The following is an 18,967-nucleotide window of genomic DNA, read 5'->3' on the forward strand; positions in this document are numbered from 1 at the left end:
TTGCTGCTTATAGGAAAGGAACAGTGGAGGAGCCCTGGCTTACTCCCTCAATCAAATCTGTACCTAAACTCTGCCATGGTAGCACTTTGCTAAACACTGTGTAGAATATGGATAGATAAGATATTGCTCTTGTTATAAAAAATTCAAAATTTGGTTAAGTTTAAAATGAAGAAAACAACAGAAGCAATATTAAGATAGCCTCCTGTTAAAAGTTAAATTTTGTCACATTTGTAATTCTTAAGGGTTTAGAATTTCTGAGACTATTAGAGAAAAATGAAATAGGGGACACATAGTGAAAGAAAGGGAAAGGACTTGAACTGGGAAATCATTTGGATTTTGAAGGGCAGAAGGAAGAAACAAATGTTCCAAGTGAGAACAACACAAGTAAAATGATAGATGCTGAGAACAGTATATAACTAGAGTGGAAAATGTGTAGAGTTCTATTCCCTTCTTCAAATCCCTGTAGCTAGCTACTAAGAGAGAAAAACTAAGTTTTAAGCTGTAATTTACTCCATGATTCTTTTTTTTTCTTTTTTTTGAGATGGGTCTCACTATGTTGCCCAGGCTGGTCTCAAACTCCTGGGCCCAGGTGATCCTCCCATCTCAGTCTCCCAAAGTGCTGAGATTACAGATGTGAGCTGCCACACCCGGCCTTTTCTTTTCTTTTTCACAATTCTTGAACGAGACAAGAACTATGATACAGGGGAAGGGGAAGATTTTTGCAGCAAGAGCTTGCTTTTTTCTTGCACACTGGGGCCTTGGGGAAGATGTCCTTTATGGTCCTTCATCTCCCGAGTTAGTCTGGGTTAATTCTATTTGGTATTCCCAGGAGGAGCTTGCCATCCAACAGGGTCAACTGGAGACAACTCTGAAGGAGCTTCAGACCCTGAGGAACATGCAGAAGGAAGCTATTGCTGCTCACAAGGTGAGGAGCAAGAAAGAGGGGTTATGAGATAGAACTGAAACACACCCTCCATGTAACTTCAGCTATGGGTACAAAGGTGCCTAACATATATTATCAACACACTAAATGGTACCTAGGCTATGGAATTGGAAAACTGAGTCTGTAGGGTGGAAAGGAATATGGTGGTGGAGTAGGTTCCTAATAGCTGATCAACAGAGCAGATTAACCTTTCCCCTAATATGCTGATCTTTTTGATAGTTCAGTCACCAAGTGACTGTCGTGGGGTTGAAATGTGTCTGGTCTTTGGCTTTATCTATGGCAAAAAAAAAAAAAGGAACTTATCAGAAAAAAATCAATCACTAAAGATTGCTATGTCCAAAGAAATACCTTTATTTCCTTCGAGTTTATAACCAGACACCTCTGGACTAGGTCTCTAAGGTCATAGGCTTTTCCCAGCTGATTTGATCTTCTTAGCTTCCTCCAAGCTAAATAAAGCTATTGTCTGCACTTTCAACTTCATAGGCACTCTAGGACAACATTAATGGCTAGAGATTTGGCAAATCAGTCCCTAGGTTGGGGGTGCTAAATTGGAAGTTCTGTTTCTTTATTCATTATTCTATGGAGAAGAGCCTTCTCAGGTATTTGGCATCTGGAAGAAAAAAATATGCAGACTCAGGGAAAGAAGAAGGATATATGGAAGTAATGATGTCTTCAGAAAATCTTGTTCCTTTTGTAAAAGTTCCTATTAGTGTGAGCATTCATTCATTCATTTAACAAATATTTATCGAGTGGATCAGGCATAATACTAGATATTGGGGATGGGAGACAGCTGTTAATTAAATAATCCCATGAGTAATAATAAAATAACAACTGTGATAAGTACTATAAATGAAAGTATAGGGTATGATGATAGCATATAAATGGAGAACATAATCTAGACTGGGGGAGGGGTGTTCTCTGACGAAGTCACATTAAAAATTGAGAATTGAAGGATAAGTAACTTATCCAAGTGAACTGGGTGAGTGGGGATATGAAGGAGGTACCCTGGAGAAGAATGTTCTAGGAATAGAAAAGAGTATCTGGAAAAGTCCTGAGATGGAAAGTTAGCTGCTATGTTAAACAGAGAAAAGGCCAATAAAGCTGGAACATGCTAAGCAAGATGATATTGATGAGGTGGATATGGGCTCACTGTAACCTCATACTCTTGGGCTCAAGAGATCTTCCCACCTCAGCCTCCTGAGTATCTGGGACTAGTTTGCCACACATGGCTAATTATTTTATTTTTGGAGAGACTGGGTCTCACTATGTTGCCCAGTCTTGAACTCCTGTTCCAAGCAATCCTCCCAGCTTGGCCTCCGTAGGTGTTGGAATTACAGGTATGAGCCACTGTGCCCAGCCAAGACTATCTTAAGGGTGCAATAATAATTATGGACCATGGGATCCAAGCTAGATAAGAGAGGACATGAAGGTAGAAGTTCCTGAATAGAAATGGAGGGATTGGTGAATAGGAGGTTTCAATGAGATCCAATAATTGTTGCAATAGGAGTATCTGAGTGAGCCTGGTGCATAAAAAGTTATTTTGGAGATGATACAATTGCTGGGGGTGATAAAATCCTAGGTGAGACTATAGGAATGAATCAATAAATGTGGAAATCACTAGAAATGAGGAGAATGAGGAACTGAGAAGCCAGGATGTCAAATAGTTTAACTGTGAGGATGTTGAGGTAACCCAAGGAAAAAGCTGCAAGTGTAACAGTGGCATTCCCCCAGTTCTGATTTCTAGGTAAGGACAGTTCTTCCAGCCTCCCAATACCCCCAGTCTAACAGTACCACTTGGCAGCTTTTGGATTACCAATCTAGGAGGGTATTATCTTTCATTCTAGAATGTTTGACTAACTCCACAGTCTTATTTAATATGGCATTGGTTACCATCTCAGTACTGCAATAGGAAACTAGAGGTCACTTTTGCCTATTTCATCCTGAACTATTAAATTAGTTGGAAAAGGAGTAAGTCTCCCAAAGGACTCATTTTAGATGACTGAATTTGATATTCAGTAGCCATTTGTATGCATTTTTCTGTGATGGTATTTACCAAGTGTGTGAGTGTTGGTGGTGTGGCCCCCATCCCCAAGCACTAGTCTCTGCAATAACCATGGTGATAATCATGGAGGTTTCCAGGAAAACAAGCTACATCTGCAGCAACATGTGTCCATGGAGTTTCTAAAGCTGCATCAGTTCCTGCACAGCAAAGAAAGGGACATTTTAACTGAGCTCCTGGAAGAGGGGAAAGCCTTGAATGAGGAGATGGAGCTGAATCTGAGCCAGCTTCAGGAGCGATGTCTCTTAGCCAAGGATATGTTGGTGAGCATTCAGGCAAAGACGGAACAACAGAACTCCTTCGACTTTCTCAAAGTGAGAATCCACACCAATATGATTATGGGTACCTTCCTACCTAGAGGGGGGAAGAGGTTTGGAAAGAATGCAGAAGTGGCTTTTCACATCCAGGGAAAACAAAACAAAACAAAACTGTTATAGTGCTTTTAAGATTCTCTGGAAGAAAAGGAGGAGGCTGCTTCAGCTATATGCACAGCAGAAAGCTTTACTTTCATCCTCTTAGGAAATATAATTTTTAAACTCCATTAATAATAGTATATAGTAATGGTTTAATATTTTTCCATAAAGAGCTTGATGCTTTATTTCTCAAAAATAAAAATGTTGCAGCCTGAGTTGTATCTTTGGCTCTCAGCAATCATAAGTTGACCTGTCTGAAAAGCTGTTTTCTAACCTTTGCTTTCTTAAGCTTCACCTCTAAAGAAACGTTGGTTACCATCTCAGCACTCAGAAGTTTAATTAGCTAGAGTAAGGAAAAGTGGCCTTGGGACTGGGATACCTAATGTGTTTTTCTTCTGAGACTATTTGAAAGTATACGTAAAGATAGCTTAACCTTAAGTATTGTCTTATTGGCTTCTGTCTTGCTCCCTGTAGAAGGGAACTCTAGAAAGAGCAAAAGATCAGTTTAACCTGGGTTAGGATCAGGGATGAAGATTAGAAAAAGTGTATGAAGGATGAAAGAAGTTGGTAGAGATGAGTTGGGGACCATCTGCACAAATTCTGGTGGTGGCTGGTATCACCAAAGAAATTTTGAGAGTTGATGAACAGGCATCTGATGTCTTTCTTTCTCCTTTCTTCTAGGACATCACAACTCTCTTACATAGGTAAGTGTTTCCCTATGGTACTATTAATATCATTCCTTGAGTCTCTGGAGGATGTCTAAGGATAAATGATTTATGTCCCCTGCAGCTTGGAGCAAGGAATGAAGGTGCTGGCAACCAGAGAGCTTATTTCCAGAAAGCTGAACCTGGGCCAGTACAAAGGTCCTATCCAGTACATGGTATGGAGGGAAATGCAGGACACTCTCTGCCCAGGTATCAGTGGGTAGTAACTATTGGTTCTTGAGGCTCCTAATCTATGTTTAATCTGTGTGACCTCTTCTGTGGCCCTAATTAAGTTTTTACAGTCTGGGATAGGGAAGGGGTACAGTTTGGCCAAAAGGAGGCTAGTTGGTATGACTGAATTTCTTCTAGTACCATGACCTAAGAATTTATGACTTTGTGCTGGTAAATAGATATGAGTTTGATATCAGGATTACTTCTTAGCATATGATTTTGACTGATTTATGAAATGTGGCAACAGCCAAAATTTTATCTTGTTTTGCTAAATCAGCTATATGAATCCCAGGGGCTTCTCTGAAGAAGGAGGAGGTTTCTGAACATACTCTTTTTATGTACACTGGGTCTTTACAGTTTCTTTTGTGCTTGATGTTCATAGCGTAGAACATTTTAGAAGATTGTTTAGATCTTCAGTGCTTCAGAAGAAAACCAATAATTTAAATAAACATACCTAAGAAGGACACTAAGTGTTTGTGTTCCTGTAGATACCAAAGGACTGAGCAAGACAAACTAACACCCATGGCATTTCAAGAACATCAAATAAAGTTCTAAATAAAAATCTTTATAGAAATAAAATTCTAAATAGAGTTTTTATAGAATTCATAGACTCATCATTATTATTATTGTTTATGGTTATTGATTTAATGAGAAATCACAAATATATCCCTGATTTAATGAAAAATCGCAAATTTTTCCAGGTAATTGACATTGAAGAAAAATCAACTATACTGAGATATAGTTAACATAGAGTAAAATTATCCAATTTTAAGAGCACAATTTGATGAGTTCTGATGTATATATACACTTAGGTAAACCTCTCCATAATCAAAATATAGAAGATTTTTATCACTCCAAAAAGTTCCTACATGCCCCTTTGAAGTCAATCTCTTCCTTCTACTCTCAGCCTCTAACATTTACTGACATGTTTTATTTCACTTTAAATGTGTCTTTTCTAAATTTTTGTCTAAGTGATAGCATACATTACGTAGTGTTTTGTGTCTTCTGGTTTTTTTCACTTAGCATAATTTTTTTTTTTTTTTGAGATGGAGTCTCGCTCTGTTGCCCAGGCTGGAGTGCAGTGGTGCCACCTCTGCTCACTGCAAGCTCTGCCTCCAGGGTTCATGCCATTCTCCTGCCTCAGCCTCCCGAGTAGCTGGGACTACAGGCGCCTGCCACCATGCCCGGCTAATTTTTTTGTATTTTCAGTAGAGACGGGGTTTCACCCTGTTAGCCAGGATGGTCTCGATCTCCTGACCTCGTGATCTGCCCGCCTCAGCCTCCCAAAGTGCTGGGATTACAGGTGTGAGCCACTGCGCCAGGCCGCATAATGCTTTTTGAGCACTTATGTTGTTCCATGTATCAATAATCATGATTATTTATTCAGTTTACTTATTCATTTCCCAGTTGATGGACATGGGGTAGTCTATGGTAGTTTTATCCATCCTGCAATTAGTGAAAATCCCAGTTTCTCTATATCCTTTCCAAAACTTGATATTGTCAATCTTTTTAATTTAAACCATTTTATTGAATGTATAGTAGTATCTTATTGTGGTTTTAATTTGCATATCTCTTGTTTTGGTGGGAGGGTGGGACAGAGTCTCACTCTGATGTCCAGGCTAGAGTACAGTGGTGCATCTCAACTCACTGCAACCTCTGCCTCCGAAGCTCAAGTGATTCTTGCGCCTCAGACTCCCCAGTAGCTGGAATTACAGGTGTGCATTGCCATGCCTAGCTAATTTTTGTATTTTTAGTAGAGACGAGCTTTTGCCATGTTGGCCAGGCTGATCTTGAACTCCTGGCCTTAAGTGATCCATCCACCTCAGCCTCCTAAAGTGTTGAAATTACAGGCATGAGCCGTGGTGCCCGGCTGCATATCCCTAATGAGCAATCCTGTTGAGCGTCCTTTCAGGTGCTTCCTTGCCATTCATATATTTTTTTGGTTTTGTTCAAACTTTTGTCTATATTTTTGTTAAATTGTTGTATTATTAAGTTGTAAAGGATACAAATCCTTTATCAGATATATGTTTCTTAAATATTTTTTCTCACTCCATGGCTTGCCTTTTCAATGTATTTTTATTTATTTATTTTTTTGAGATGGAGTCTCGCTCTGTCACCCAGGCTGGAGTGTGGTGCGATCTTGGCTCACTGCAAGCTCCGCCTCCTGGGTTCACGCCATTCTCCTGCCTCAGCTTCCCAAATAGCTGGGACTACAGGTGCCCGCCACCACGCCCGGCTAATTTTTTTGCATTTTTAGTAGAGATGGGGTTTCACCATGTTAGCCAGGATGGTCTTGATCTCCTGACCTCGTGATCTGCCCACCTCAGCCTCCCAAAGTACTGGGATTACAGGCGTGAGCCACCACACCCGGCCATCTCTGGCTAATTTTAGGACTTGCTTTTTGTCACTTGCTTCCATCAATTTGATTATACGGGGTCTTGGTGTGATTTTCTTTGTATTTATTCTGCTTGTGCTTCATTGAGCTGCTTGGATCTAAGGGTTTATAATTTTCATCAAATTTTGAATAATATCAGCTGATATTTCTTCAAATACTTTTTTACCAACCCCTTTTCTCCTCTCCTTCTTGGAGTCTAATTTTACATATTTTAGACAACTTGGTATTGTCAAGTTGTCTCATGTCATCGATATTCAGTATTTTTTTAGACTTTTTTCGACTCACACTTTATTTTAAATGGTTTCTATTGTTATTCAAGTTCTCATCTTTTCTTCTGCACGGTCTAACCTTCTGTTAATATTGTTCAAGATATTTTCATTTTATATACATTTCATTTCATTTCTAGAAGTTTCATTTGGGTCTTTTTATATCTTTCTTATCTCTTCTCACCATGTTCATGCCTTCCTCTACATTCTTGAAAAAAATGGAAGACATTTATCCATTTTAATATCCTTGTCTGCTAATTCTATCATCATTGTCATTTCTGGGCCTGATTTTATTGTTTGATTGTTCTCCTGAGAGTCATATTTTCCTGCTGCTTTGTATGGCTAGTAATCTTTTTCTTTTTAATGGGATTTATTTTTTAGGACACTTTTAGATTTTTTAATTTTACAGAAAAACTGAGAAGATAGTATAGAGTTTTTTATATGCCCCATCCTCATTTTTCTCTATTATTAACATCTTAGATTTAACATTTTTAACAACTAATGAACCAAATTGATACATTATTAACTGAAATCCACAGTTCCTTTAGATTTTCTTAGTTTTTACCTAATGTCATTTTTCTGTTTTAGGTTTCCATCTAAGATGCCACATTACACTAAGTTGTCATTTCCTTTAGGTGCCCCTTGGCTGTGACAGTTTCTCAGACTTGCCTTATTTTTTATGACTTAGACAGTTTTGAGGAGTACTGGTCATATATTTTGTAAGGATGCTGCACTATTGCAATTTGTTTGATGTTTTCCTCATAAAATTTGGGTTATTAATCGGGAGAGGAAGACAGTAGCATTAAAGTGTCATTGTCATCACATTAAGTGTTCATACTGTCAATATGATTTATGACTATTGATGTTGACTTTAATCACCTGGCTGAGGAAGTGTCTGTCAGTTTTCTCCACTGTACTCTTTTTCCCTCCTTCTATACTTGTATACTTTGGAAGGCAGTCATTGTGCACAGCCCATGCTTAAGGAGGGGATAGTTATGCTCCCTCTCCCTGAGGGTTGCGTATTAATGTAAATTATTTGAAATTTTGCTGCCCTGGAGATTTGTCTCTTCTGGTTGGTAATTTTTTACTGGATGCCAAATATGATGAATTTCATATTGTTTGTACTGAGGAATTCATATTGGTGAATTTTGTATTTGCTGGATTTTGTTGTAGTTCTTTCAGTTCTATTGAATTTAACTCTGGCATGCAGTTAACATGGTATGACATCATTTTGTTCCTTTTGAGGCTTAAATAAAGCCTAGTTAGAGTGGCTCAAGAGCAGCCTTTAATCTAGGGCTAACTTAGCCCATTTTCTAAAGTAACATACCCTTCTGATTACCCTACCTGACGTTGACATATTACGACACTTTTCCATTCTGGTTGGCAAGATTGAAAATTATTCCCAGCCTTGTGTGAGCTCCAGAAATTGTTCAGTCTATTGATTTCTGGAGGTTCTTTCTCTGGCCTTGACGAGTTTCACTGCATGCATGTGCAGATTAGTACTCAGCCACAGCCTTGAGAGAATCCCTTTGTAGATGTTTGTAAGTTTCTGTGAAGTTCCCTCCTCTGTGTTACTCTGCTCAGCAAATTGTAGCTGCCTTGGTATGACAGAGTTTTTCTTCCTGTATACTTTGCTCTGTAAAGCCAAACTTCACTTCTAGCAATCTTTTAAAGTGCAAACTGATTTTTAAATTTTTGGTATAATTTTACATCAAGAAAACCAAATGAGATTTATTTAATATATGACTATTTATTAATAATGTATTATTTATCCATATACTCTCCCTCTATACAGAGTGGGAAATTGTTTTTCTATGGTAACTGTGGTCAGACCTTTGTAAAATATATTCCATACTTTTAATTTCTAAGTCTTTGCTTATTTTGTAGATCCATATATTCTCCTTTTCTGCCAGCCTTATAAATTAGGCTGTTGCTTTAGAGCAGGAGCTGGCACTTTTCTGTAAAGATTTGAAGAGTAAATATTTTAGGCCTTGCAGGTGTATGGTCTTTGTTGCAGCTACTTAACTCTGCTCTTGTAGTGAAAAAGAAGCTACAGACAACATATAAATGAATGGTCATAAATGTGCTCCAATAAAACTTTACTTACAAAGTAGGCAGTGGGTCAGATTTGACCTGTTGGTTGTAGTTTGCCTACTCTAGCTTAGGGAATTTTTCAATTTAAAATATTTGCATGAACAAATGCCCAAATAATGCGGAGTGAACCATATGGGGAAAAAGCATTCTAGGACAAGAGAAGAAATTATAAGGACCCTGAAATAGGAATGATCTTCATTATGTTCAAGGAACTGCCAAAAGGCAAGGGTGGATGAATCAAAGTAAATGAGGGAGAGTGTGGTAGGAGATGAAGTAGAGGGGTAGGTAAATCATGTGGCTCTTTTTTCTTCTATAAGGACTCTGGATTTTATCTCAGATGCGATGGTAAACATAAGAGTATGCTGAGCAGGGAAATGGCTTGATCTCATTCATGATATGTGTAGAATAGGGTGCAGATGGGCAAGAGAGGAAACAGAAGAGTAAAAAGCTATTGCAGTAGTTCCAGGCCAGTGATATTTCTGGAAGTAGTCGGAAGTGTTTGGGCACAAGATATATTTTGAAGGTGGAGCTGACAGAACTTTTTGTTACATGAACGTGGCATGAGAAGGAAAAGAGAGGACAAAAACCTGACTCATGGGAATCTTCAGAGCCAATGCAGGCTGAACTAGCTAGAGATGTGTCAGAGGCTTAGCAAAGAGAGCAGAGTGGGATTCCAAAACGTTGCTAAAAAGTCTTTATGGTACCTCCAAAGAAAACCCAGTCCTCACATCAGAAAGATTAACAACCCAAAGTGAATGGGGATATGTAAAGGGATAGGGATTTAGCCTATATGGAAAAATTCAAGATTCTTAATTCTTCAAAGCCTCTTGTTGGAAAGAGAAGTCCCTGGGATAATGGAAAAGACTCAGGCTTTTCTGAGAAGATAGAGTTAGACTAGAGTTCATGACTAGCCTGGCCAACATGGTGAAATCCTGCCTCTACTAAAATTACAAAAAATATCAGCTGAGCGTGGTGGTGCATGCCTGTAATCCTAGCTACTCAGGAGGCTGAAGCAGGAGAATTGCTTGTACCCAGGAGGCGGAGGTTGCAGTGAGCCGAGGTTGTGCCACTACACTCCAGCCTGGGGGACAGAGCAAGAATCTATCTCAAAAAAACAAAACAAAACAAAACAAAACAAAACAAAAAACAGAGAGAGAGAAACTAGATTGCTTCTGCTTCCAAGGATAAATAAATCCAATAACAACAAATGCATGCATATATGTATCTGTGTCCATGGTGTGAACACACATAGCTATTAGGTCTCCTTTATCAAATTTCATGTCAAGGTCCAATGATATCACATCTGGAATTTGTGTCATCCTCTTGCTGGTCAGCTTTCAACCTCTCTTCATTTAGTTTAGATATTCCTTTTTATACTGCTGCCCTTTGAATTGTCTAAACCAATGCTTGTAAAATTATCTGTGATGAAGGGCCAATTAAAAAAACCTCAATCTGTCATGGACTGATACTTTTGTAGAATACAATATAAATTACTTGAAAAAGTAAAATTAAAAAAAAGCAAAGATTACAAAGTACAAGCCCAATTTTGTAATTATTAGATTCAACTGGCATAAAATTACTGTCAATTTGCTATGAAAGTTTTTAAAAGTTTACTCTTAATTTCTGTGGACCACATTATGAGTAGCAATGACATAAACCACTCTAGATCTCAAAAATCTCATTATCTGTTAAACCAAAATAAACCTCTCACTATTGTCCTCTAAACTCTGTACCAGTTAGTTCAGTCTTGCCTGTGTCTAACAGGCAAGCTCTTGTGTTCTCTTCCACACAGGGGACTGTTTTTAATCCATTTCTTTCTTTCCGTTTATTCAAAACATCCTAAATACATCTCATGTATATACAACTGAATACTTACCTTCCTCAGAAAGCTTTCCTAGAACATCCTTACCTAATTTTTACCCCTTTGGCATTTGTATTTTCTTATATTTATTAGTATAGGTTTATATTATTTGTATTGTTTCCTTTAGTAGAGCATAAATTACTTCCGAGTAAACCCTGATTTTTACCCTAAATATAAAAATGTCTAGAATATACTAACATGGATACCCAAACAATAAAAAGCATGTAAGTGGCCAGGTGCGGTGGCTCATGCCTGTAATCTCAGCACTTTGAGAGGCCTAGGCAGGTGGGTTGCTTGGAGCCAGGAGTTTGAGGCCAGTCTGGCCAACATGGCGAAACCCTGTCTCTACTAAAAAATTACAAAGATTAGCCAGGTGTGGTGGCACACACCTGTAATCCCAGCTACTTGGGGGGCTGAGGCATGAGAATTGCTTGAACCCAGGAAGCAGAGGTTGCAGTGAGCCGAGATCGCACCACTGCACTCCAGCCCTGGGCAACCTTGTCTGCCTCAAAAAAAAAAAAAAAAAAAAAAGCATATAAGTAATTGCTTGCCTGTCTAAGAGTCTATGTGTATGGGGAGATAAAGTACTATTGAATATTAAATACTATCTTTTACTGTGGGAATTTGTGTTTACCCCCTTTTCTCCCATGCTCTGCTTTCTTTTATTTTCTTACTAGGCCTGTCTCCACTAACTCTGGACCCTAAAACAGCTCACCCAAATCTGGTGCTCTCCAAAAGCCAAACCAGCGTCTGGCATGGTGACATTAAGAAGGTAATGCCTGATGATCCTGAGAGGTTTGACTCAAGTGTGGCTGTACTGGGCTCAAGAGGCTTCACCTCTGGAAAGTGGTACTGGGAAGTAGAAGTAGCAAAGAAGACAAAATGGACAGTTGGAGTTGTCAGAGAATCCATCATTCGGAAGGGCAGCTGTCCTCTAACTCCTGAGCAAGGATTCTGGCTTTTAAGACTAAGGAACCAAACTGATCTAAAGGCTCTGGATTTGCCTTCTTGCAGTCTGACACTGACTAACAACCTCGACAAGGTGGGCATATACCTGGATTATGAAGGAGGACAGTTGTCCTTCTACAATGCTAAAACCATGACTCACATTTACACCTTCAGTAACACTTTCATGGAGAAACTTTATCCCTACTTCTGCCCCTGCCTTAATGATGGTGGAGAGAATAAAGAACCATTGCACATCTTACATCCACAGTAATGAGTCATACTATTATACAAATTCAGAGTGTTATTAAAGAGGTATTGAAATATTTTACCAGTCTCACTGGATTCTCTTCTCAATTTGTGGGGAACTATGGAATAATGAAAAGAGGATGCGCAAATCAAATTCCATTCTTTCAGTATCCTAAATGGATTTCACTGGAGGCTTTCAAGGTATCATTCTTCTCCGGGGTCTTTTATGACACAGGAGCCACTCTCATGAGAGTGATCATCATGCTACTGTTACTGGAGCAAACTGCAACTTGAGTTTGTGATGTTTGGGAACCCTTTTCAAATATGCCCAGAAATGATCATGTTGTCATATTTTCCAGCTTAATGACCCTTAGCAGATGAATTTTCAGGTGTTCACTCTTCTATTTATTTTTTGATATACATTTTCATCTTATTTCATTTTTAGAACTTACTGCTGTAATTTTATTTTATTTTTTTGAGACAGAGTCTCGCTGTGTTGTCTAGGCTGGAGTGCACTGGCATGATCATGGCTCACTGCAGCCTCAACCTCCTGGGCTCAAGCAATCCTCCCATCTCAGACCCTCAGTAGCTGGTACTATTGGCACACGCCACCACAAGTAGAGATGGGGTTACATCATGTTGCCCAGGCTTTTCTGGAACTCTTGGGCTCAAGAGATCCTCATGCCTCAGCTTTCCAAAGTGTTGGAATTACAGGTGTGAGATACCATGCCTGTCCTGTAATTTTAAACCATGCTCCACAGGCTTAAATAAAAAAGTAGGAAATGATCTGGACTAGTTTATAATCTTGTCTTGAATTCTCTCAAGATACATTTTAGTCCAGCAAATCTGTGATTCTTTCCTTTCCTTTCTCAGTTCCATTTCCCTGCTTTATCTATCTGCAGGAGACAGGCATATATATATATATGCAGTCTGACAGATGGGGTCTCACTATGTTGCCTAGGCTAGTCTTGAATTCCTGACCTCAAGCATCCTCCCACCTTGACCTCCTAAAGTTCTAGGATTACAGATGTGAGTCACCACACCCAACCTCCATCTACTTTTGACTACATCCTTTTTCATCATTCCTGCCTATAATTTAAGTAGTATTTTGCATCTTGTTCTGTCCAATATACTCATCCTTGAGCTTTTTCCAAGTCTAAAATTCTTCACATCATTGATCTCAGCAGTACTCTTGATTGACGGTCCCTATTTCCTTTCTTTGGAAGTCCTCATCTAAACGGGCTTTATTCTCTATAGCTGACAGTTTTGGGGGGACTTTTTAGGACCTTCAGCATTGGCCCTCTAAAATTATAATTAGCACAGTTTCTTTTTTTGGGGGGGTCAGGGCAAAAGCTTAAATGTATGTATGTGAAAAATAATGCAAATACTACAGACAATATTCATGTAGTTTGTTATATACAATATGCATACATTTACAACTGATTTGGATAAACAGCCATAACAGGATTAAGACTACATTTAAGAAATTGCCTTTTTTTTTTTTTGAATTCACTTCAATCAGAACGTAGTAAGAACATATTTTGTGCCTGGAATCTTGCTTAATGTCTTAAAGGGTATAAAAGCAGCATAAAAAGAAAAAGAAAGGCATGCCAATAGAAAGTAATCTGACTAAAAATTAATTCACTTCTAAGGTATAAAAAGTTACAGCTAAAATATATTATTTTTTAAGACAAGGTCTTACTCTGTCACCCAGGCTGGAGTACAGTGGCACGAACACGGCTCTTTGCAGACTGGGACTCTTGGATCCTCCCACCTCAGCCTCTCAAGTAGCTAGGATTATAGGCGCAGGCAACGACGCCCAACTAAATTTGTATTTTTAGTAGAGACGAGGTCTCACTATGTTACCCAGGCTTGAAATATGTTATTCTTAAGATGCAATGGTTCTTAACCCTGGATACACATTAGGTTCATGTAGGAAGCTTTAAAAAAATTTAGATGCCTGGAATCCAGCCAAGACCAATTAAGGAAAGATCTCTAGCAAGTGAAACCCTGCTAGAGTCCCAGTGTACAGTAGCTACAAGCCACTAGTTTCTAAAAGCTCTCAGGCGATTCTAATGTGTGGCTGGGGCAGACAGCCACTGAACTAAAGCAACATGTTTTATTTTTTACTTAAAAAATTTTTTTCCACAAGTTATTGGGGTATAGGTGGTATTTGGTTACATGAATAAGTTCTCTAGTGGTGATTTGTGAGATTTTGGTGCACCCATCACCCGAGCAGTGTACACTGCATCATGTTTGTAGTCTTTTATCCCTTGCCCCCCTCCCACTCTTCAAGTCCCCAAAGTCCATTGTATCATTCTTATGCCTTCACATCCTCACAGCTTAGCTCCCACATATCAGTGAGGACATACAATGTTTGGTTTTCCATTCCATGAGTTACTTCACTTAGAATAATAGTCTCCAATCTCATTGAGGTCACGGCAAATGCCGTTAATTCATTCCTTTTTATGGCTGAGTAGTATTCCAGCGTATAAATATACCACAGTTTTCTTTATCCACTCGTTGATTGATGGGCATTTAGGTTGGTTCCATGATTTTGCAATTGTGAATTGTACTGCTATAAACATGCATGTGAACGTATCTTTTGCATATAATGACTTCTTTTCCTCTGGGTAGATACCCAGTAGTAGGATTGCTCGATCAAATGGTAGTTCTACTGTTGCGGGAAGTCAGGGATCCCAAACGGAGGGACCGGCTGGAGCCACGGCAGAGAAAACATAAATTGTGAAGATTTCATGGACATTTATCACTTCCCTAATAATACTCTTATAATTTCTTGTGCCTATCTTACTTTAATTTCTTAATCCTGTTATATTCATAAGCTGAGGATGTACGTCATCTCAGGACCCTGTGATGATTGCGTTAACTGTACAAATTGATTGTAAAACATGTGTGTTTGAAGAATATGAAATCAGTGCACCTTGAAAATGAACATAATAATAGCGATTTTAGGGAACAAGGGAAGAAAACCATAAGGTCTGACTGCCTGTGGGGTCGGGCAAAAAGAGCCATATTTTTCTTCTTGCAGAGAGCCTATAAATGGACATGAAAGTAGGAGAGATATCACTAAATTCTTTTCCTAGCAAGGAATATAATATTAAGACCCTAGGAAAAGAATTGCATTCCTGGGGGAGGCCTATAAACAGCCGCTCTGGGAGTGTCTGTCCTATGCGGTTGAGATAAGGACTGAGATACGCCCTGGTCTCCTGCAGTACCCTCAGGCTTACTAGGATTGGGAAACCCCAGACCTGGTAAATTTGAGGTCAGACTGGTTCTCTGCTCTTGAACCCTGTTTTCTGTTAAGATGTTTATCAAGACAATACGTGCACCGCTGAACATAGACCCTTATCAGGAGTTCTGATTTTGCCCTGGTCCTGTTTCCTCAGAAGCACGTGATCTTTGTTCTCCTTTTTGCCTCTTGAAGCATGTGATCTTTGTGACCTACTCCCTGTTCGTACACCCCCTCCCCTTTTGAAATCCCTAATAAAAACTTGCTGGTTTTGCAGCTCAGGTGGGCATCACAGACCTACTGATATGTGATGTCACCCCTGGCAGCCTAGCTGTAAAATTCCTGTCTTTGTACTCTTTCTCTTTGTTTCTCAGACTGGCTGACACTTAGGGAAAATAGAAAGAACCTACACCCCCAGTATTCTACTTTTAGTTCTTTAAGGAATCTCCATACTGTTTCCCATAGTGGCTGTACTAGTTTACTTTCCCACCAGCAGTGTAGAATTGTTCCCTGTTCATTGCATCCATGCCAACATCTACAGTTTTTTGATTGTTTTGATTATGGCCATTCTTGCAGGAGTAAGGTGGTATTGCATTCTGGTTTTGATTTGCATTTCCCTGACCATTAATGATGCTGAGCATTTTTTTCATATGTTTGTTGGCAGTTTGTATATCTTCATTTGAGAATTGTCTATTCATGTCCTCAGCCCACTTTTTGTTGGGATTGTTTTTTTCTTACTGATTTGTTTCAGTTTGTTGTAGATTCTGGATATTAGTCCTTTGTCAGATGTATAGATTGTGAAGATTTTCTCCCACTCTATGGGTTGTCTGTTTACTCTGTCGACTGTTCCTTTTGCTGTGCAAAAGCTCTTTAGTTTAATTAAGTCCCAATTATTTATCTTTGCTTTGATTGCATTTGCTTTTGGGTTATTGGTCATGAAATCCTTGCCTAAGCCAATGTCTAGAAGGGTTTTTCCAATGTTATCTTCTAGAATTTTTATAGTTTCAGGTCTTAGATTTAAGTCTTAGATTTAAGTCCTTAATCTATCTTGGTTGATTTTTGTATAAGGTGAGAGATGAGGATCCAGATTCATTCTCCTACATGTGGCTAGCCAATTATCCCAGCACCATTTGTTGAAAAGGGTGTCCTTTCCCCACTTTATGTTTTTGTTTGTTTTGTTGAAGATCAGTTGGCTGTAAGTATTTGGGTTTATTTCCGGTTTCTCCATTCTGTTCCATTGGTCTATATGTTTTTTTTTTTTTTTTTTTTAAATATAGAGTCTCGCTTTGTCTTCCAGGCTGGAGTGCAGTGGCACGATCTTGGCTCACTGCAAGCTCTGCCTTCCAGGCTCACGCCATTCTCCCACCTCAGCCTCCTGAGTAGCTGGGACTACAGGCATCCGCCACCATGCCCGGCTAATTTTTTTTGTATTTTTTTTTTAGTAGAGACGAGGTTTCACCGTGTTAGCCAGGATGGTCTTGATCTCCCGACCTTGTGATCCACCTGCCTTGGCCTCCCAAAGTGCTAAGCTTACAGGCGTGAGACACCATGCCCAGCCCTATGTGCTTATTTTTATACCAGTACCATGCTGTTTTGGTGACTATGGCCTCATAGTATAGTTTGAAATCAGGTAGTGTGATGCCTCCAGATTTGTTCTTTTTGCTTAGTCTTGCTTTGGCTATGTGGGCTCTTTTTTGGTTCCATATGAATTTTAGAATTGTTTTTTCTAATTCTGTGAAGAATAATAGCAGTATTTTGATGGGGATTGTACTGAATTTGTAGATTGCTTTTGGCAGTGTGGTCATTTTCACAATATTGATTCTACGCATCCATGAGCATGGGATGTTTTTCCATTTGCGTCATCTACGTTTTTTTCAGCAGTGTTTTGTAGTTTTCCTTGTAGAGGTCTTTTGCCTCCTTAGTTAGGTATATTTCTAAGTTTTTTTTTTTTCTGTAGCTATTGTAAAAGAGGTTGAGTTCTTAATTTGATTCTCCTCTTGGTCGCTGTCGGTGTATAGAAGAGCTACTGATTTGGGTACATTAATCTTGTATCCAGAAACTTTGCTGAATTCTTTTATCAGTTCTAGGAGCTTTCTGGAGGAGTCCGTAGGGTTTCCAAGGTAAATGATCAAATCACCAGCAAACAGTGACAGTTTGACGTCCTCTTTACTGATTTGGATGCGCTTTCTTTCTTTCTCTTGTCTGATTGCTCTGGCTAGGACTTCCAGTACTATGTTGAAGAGGAGTGGTGAGAGTGGGCATTCTTGTCTTGTCCCAGTTCTCAGAGGAAATGCTTTCAGCTTTTCCCCACTTGATATTATGTTGGCTGTGGGTTTGGCATAGATAGCTTTTATTACATTGAGGTATGTCCTTTGTATGCCACTTTTGCTGAGAGTTTTAATCATAAATGGATGCTGGATTTTATCAAATGCTTTTTCTGCATCTATTAAGATGATCATGTAATTTTTGTTTTTAATTCTGTGTATGGGTGTATCACATTTATTGACTTGCATATGTTAAGCCATCCCTGTATCCCTGGTATGAAATCCACTTGATCATGGCGGATTATCTTTTTGATATGTTGTTGGATTTGGTTAGCTAGTATTTTGTTAAGGATTTTAGCATCTATGTTCATCAAGGATACCAGTCTGTAGTTTTCTTTTTTGGTTATGTCCTTTCCTGGTTTTGGTATTTTAGGGTGATGCTGGCTTCACAGAATGAATTAGGGAGGGTTCCTTCTGTCTCTATCTTGTGGAATAGTGTCAAAAGGATTGGTACCAATTCTTCTGTGATGTCTGGTAGAATTCTGCTATGAATCCATCTGGTCTTGGGCTTTTTGTTTGTTTTTTGGGTTTTTGTTACTTTTTTTTTTTTGAGACGGAGTCTCGCTCTGTTGCCCAGGCTGGAGTGCAGTGGCACAATCTTGGCTTGCTGCAACCTCCACCTCCCAGATTCATGCGATTCTCCTGCTTCGGCCTCCCAAGTAGTTGGGACTACAGGCATGCATCACCACGCCCAGCTAATTTTTGTAGTTTTAGTAGAGACAGGGTTTTGCCATGTTGGCCAGTCTGGTCTCAAACTCCTGACCTCAAGTTATCTATCTGTCCATCTTGGCCTCTCAAAGTGCTGGGATTACAGGCATGAGCCACTGCATCCAGCCTCCTGGACTTTTCTTTTTGTTGGTAATTTTTAAACTACCATTTCAGTCTTGCTGCTTGTTATTGGTCTGTGCAGGGTATCTAATTCTTCCTGATTTAAGCAATGAGGGTTGTATTTTTCCAGGAATTTATCCATCTCTTTTAGGTCTTCTAGTTTATGTGCATAAAGGTGTTCATAGTAGCCTTGAGTGATCTTTTGTATTTCTGTGGTGTCAGTTGTTAATATCTCCTGTTTCATTTCTTAATGAGGTTATTTGGATTTTCATTCTTCTTTTATTGGTTAATCTTGCTAAGGGTCTGTCAATTTTATTTGTCTTTTGAAAGAACCAGATTTTTGTTTTACTTATCATTTGCATTTTTTTGTTTGTTTCAATTTCATTTAGTTCTGCTCTGATCTTG

At 39.0% G+C, this 18,967-nt stretch overlaps 1 protein-coding gene across 6 annotated transcripts in view; it reads left to right on the forward strand.

Moving 5' to 3' along the window:
* TRIM69 (tripartite motif containing 69) overlaps positions 1-12,242 on the forward strand; it is a 31,302-nt gene extending 19,060 nt beyond the window's left edge. The window contains exons 3-7 of one of the 6 annotated variants that reach the window (XM_054666810.2): positions 830-925; positions 3,083-3,316; positions 4,097-4,119; positions 4,205-4,329; positions 11,644-12,242. In XM_054666810.2, the coding sequence (XP_054522785.1) occupies positions 830-925; positions 3,083-3,316; positions 4,097-4,119; positions 4,205-4,329; positions 11,644-12,185 (1,020 nt within the window). In that variant the 3' untranslated portion in view covers positions 12,186-12,242. 6 annotated transcript variants of the gene reach the window in all.
* Positions 12,243-18,967: the final 6,725 nt, after the last annotated feature.

Source organism: Pan troglodytes, chromosome 16 (genome assembly GCF_028858775.2).
Source record: "Pan troglodytes isolate AG18354 chromosome 16, NHGRI_mPanTro3-v2.0_pri, whole genome shotgun sequence".
Classification (NCBI taxonomy): domain Eukaryota; kingdom Metazoa; phylum Chordata; class Mammalia; order Primates; family Hominidae; genus Pan; species Pan troglodytes.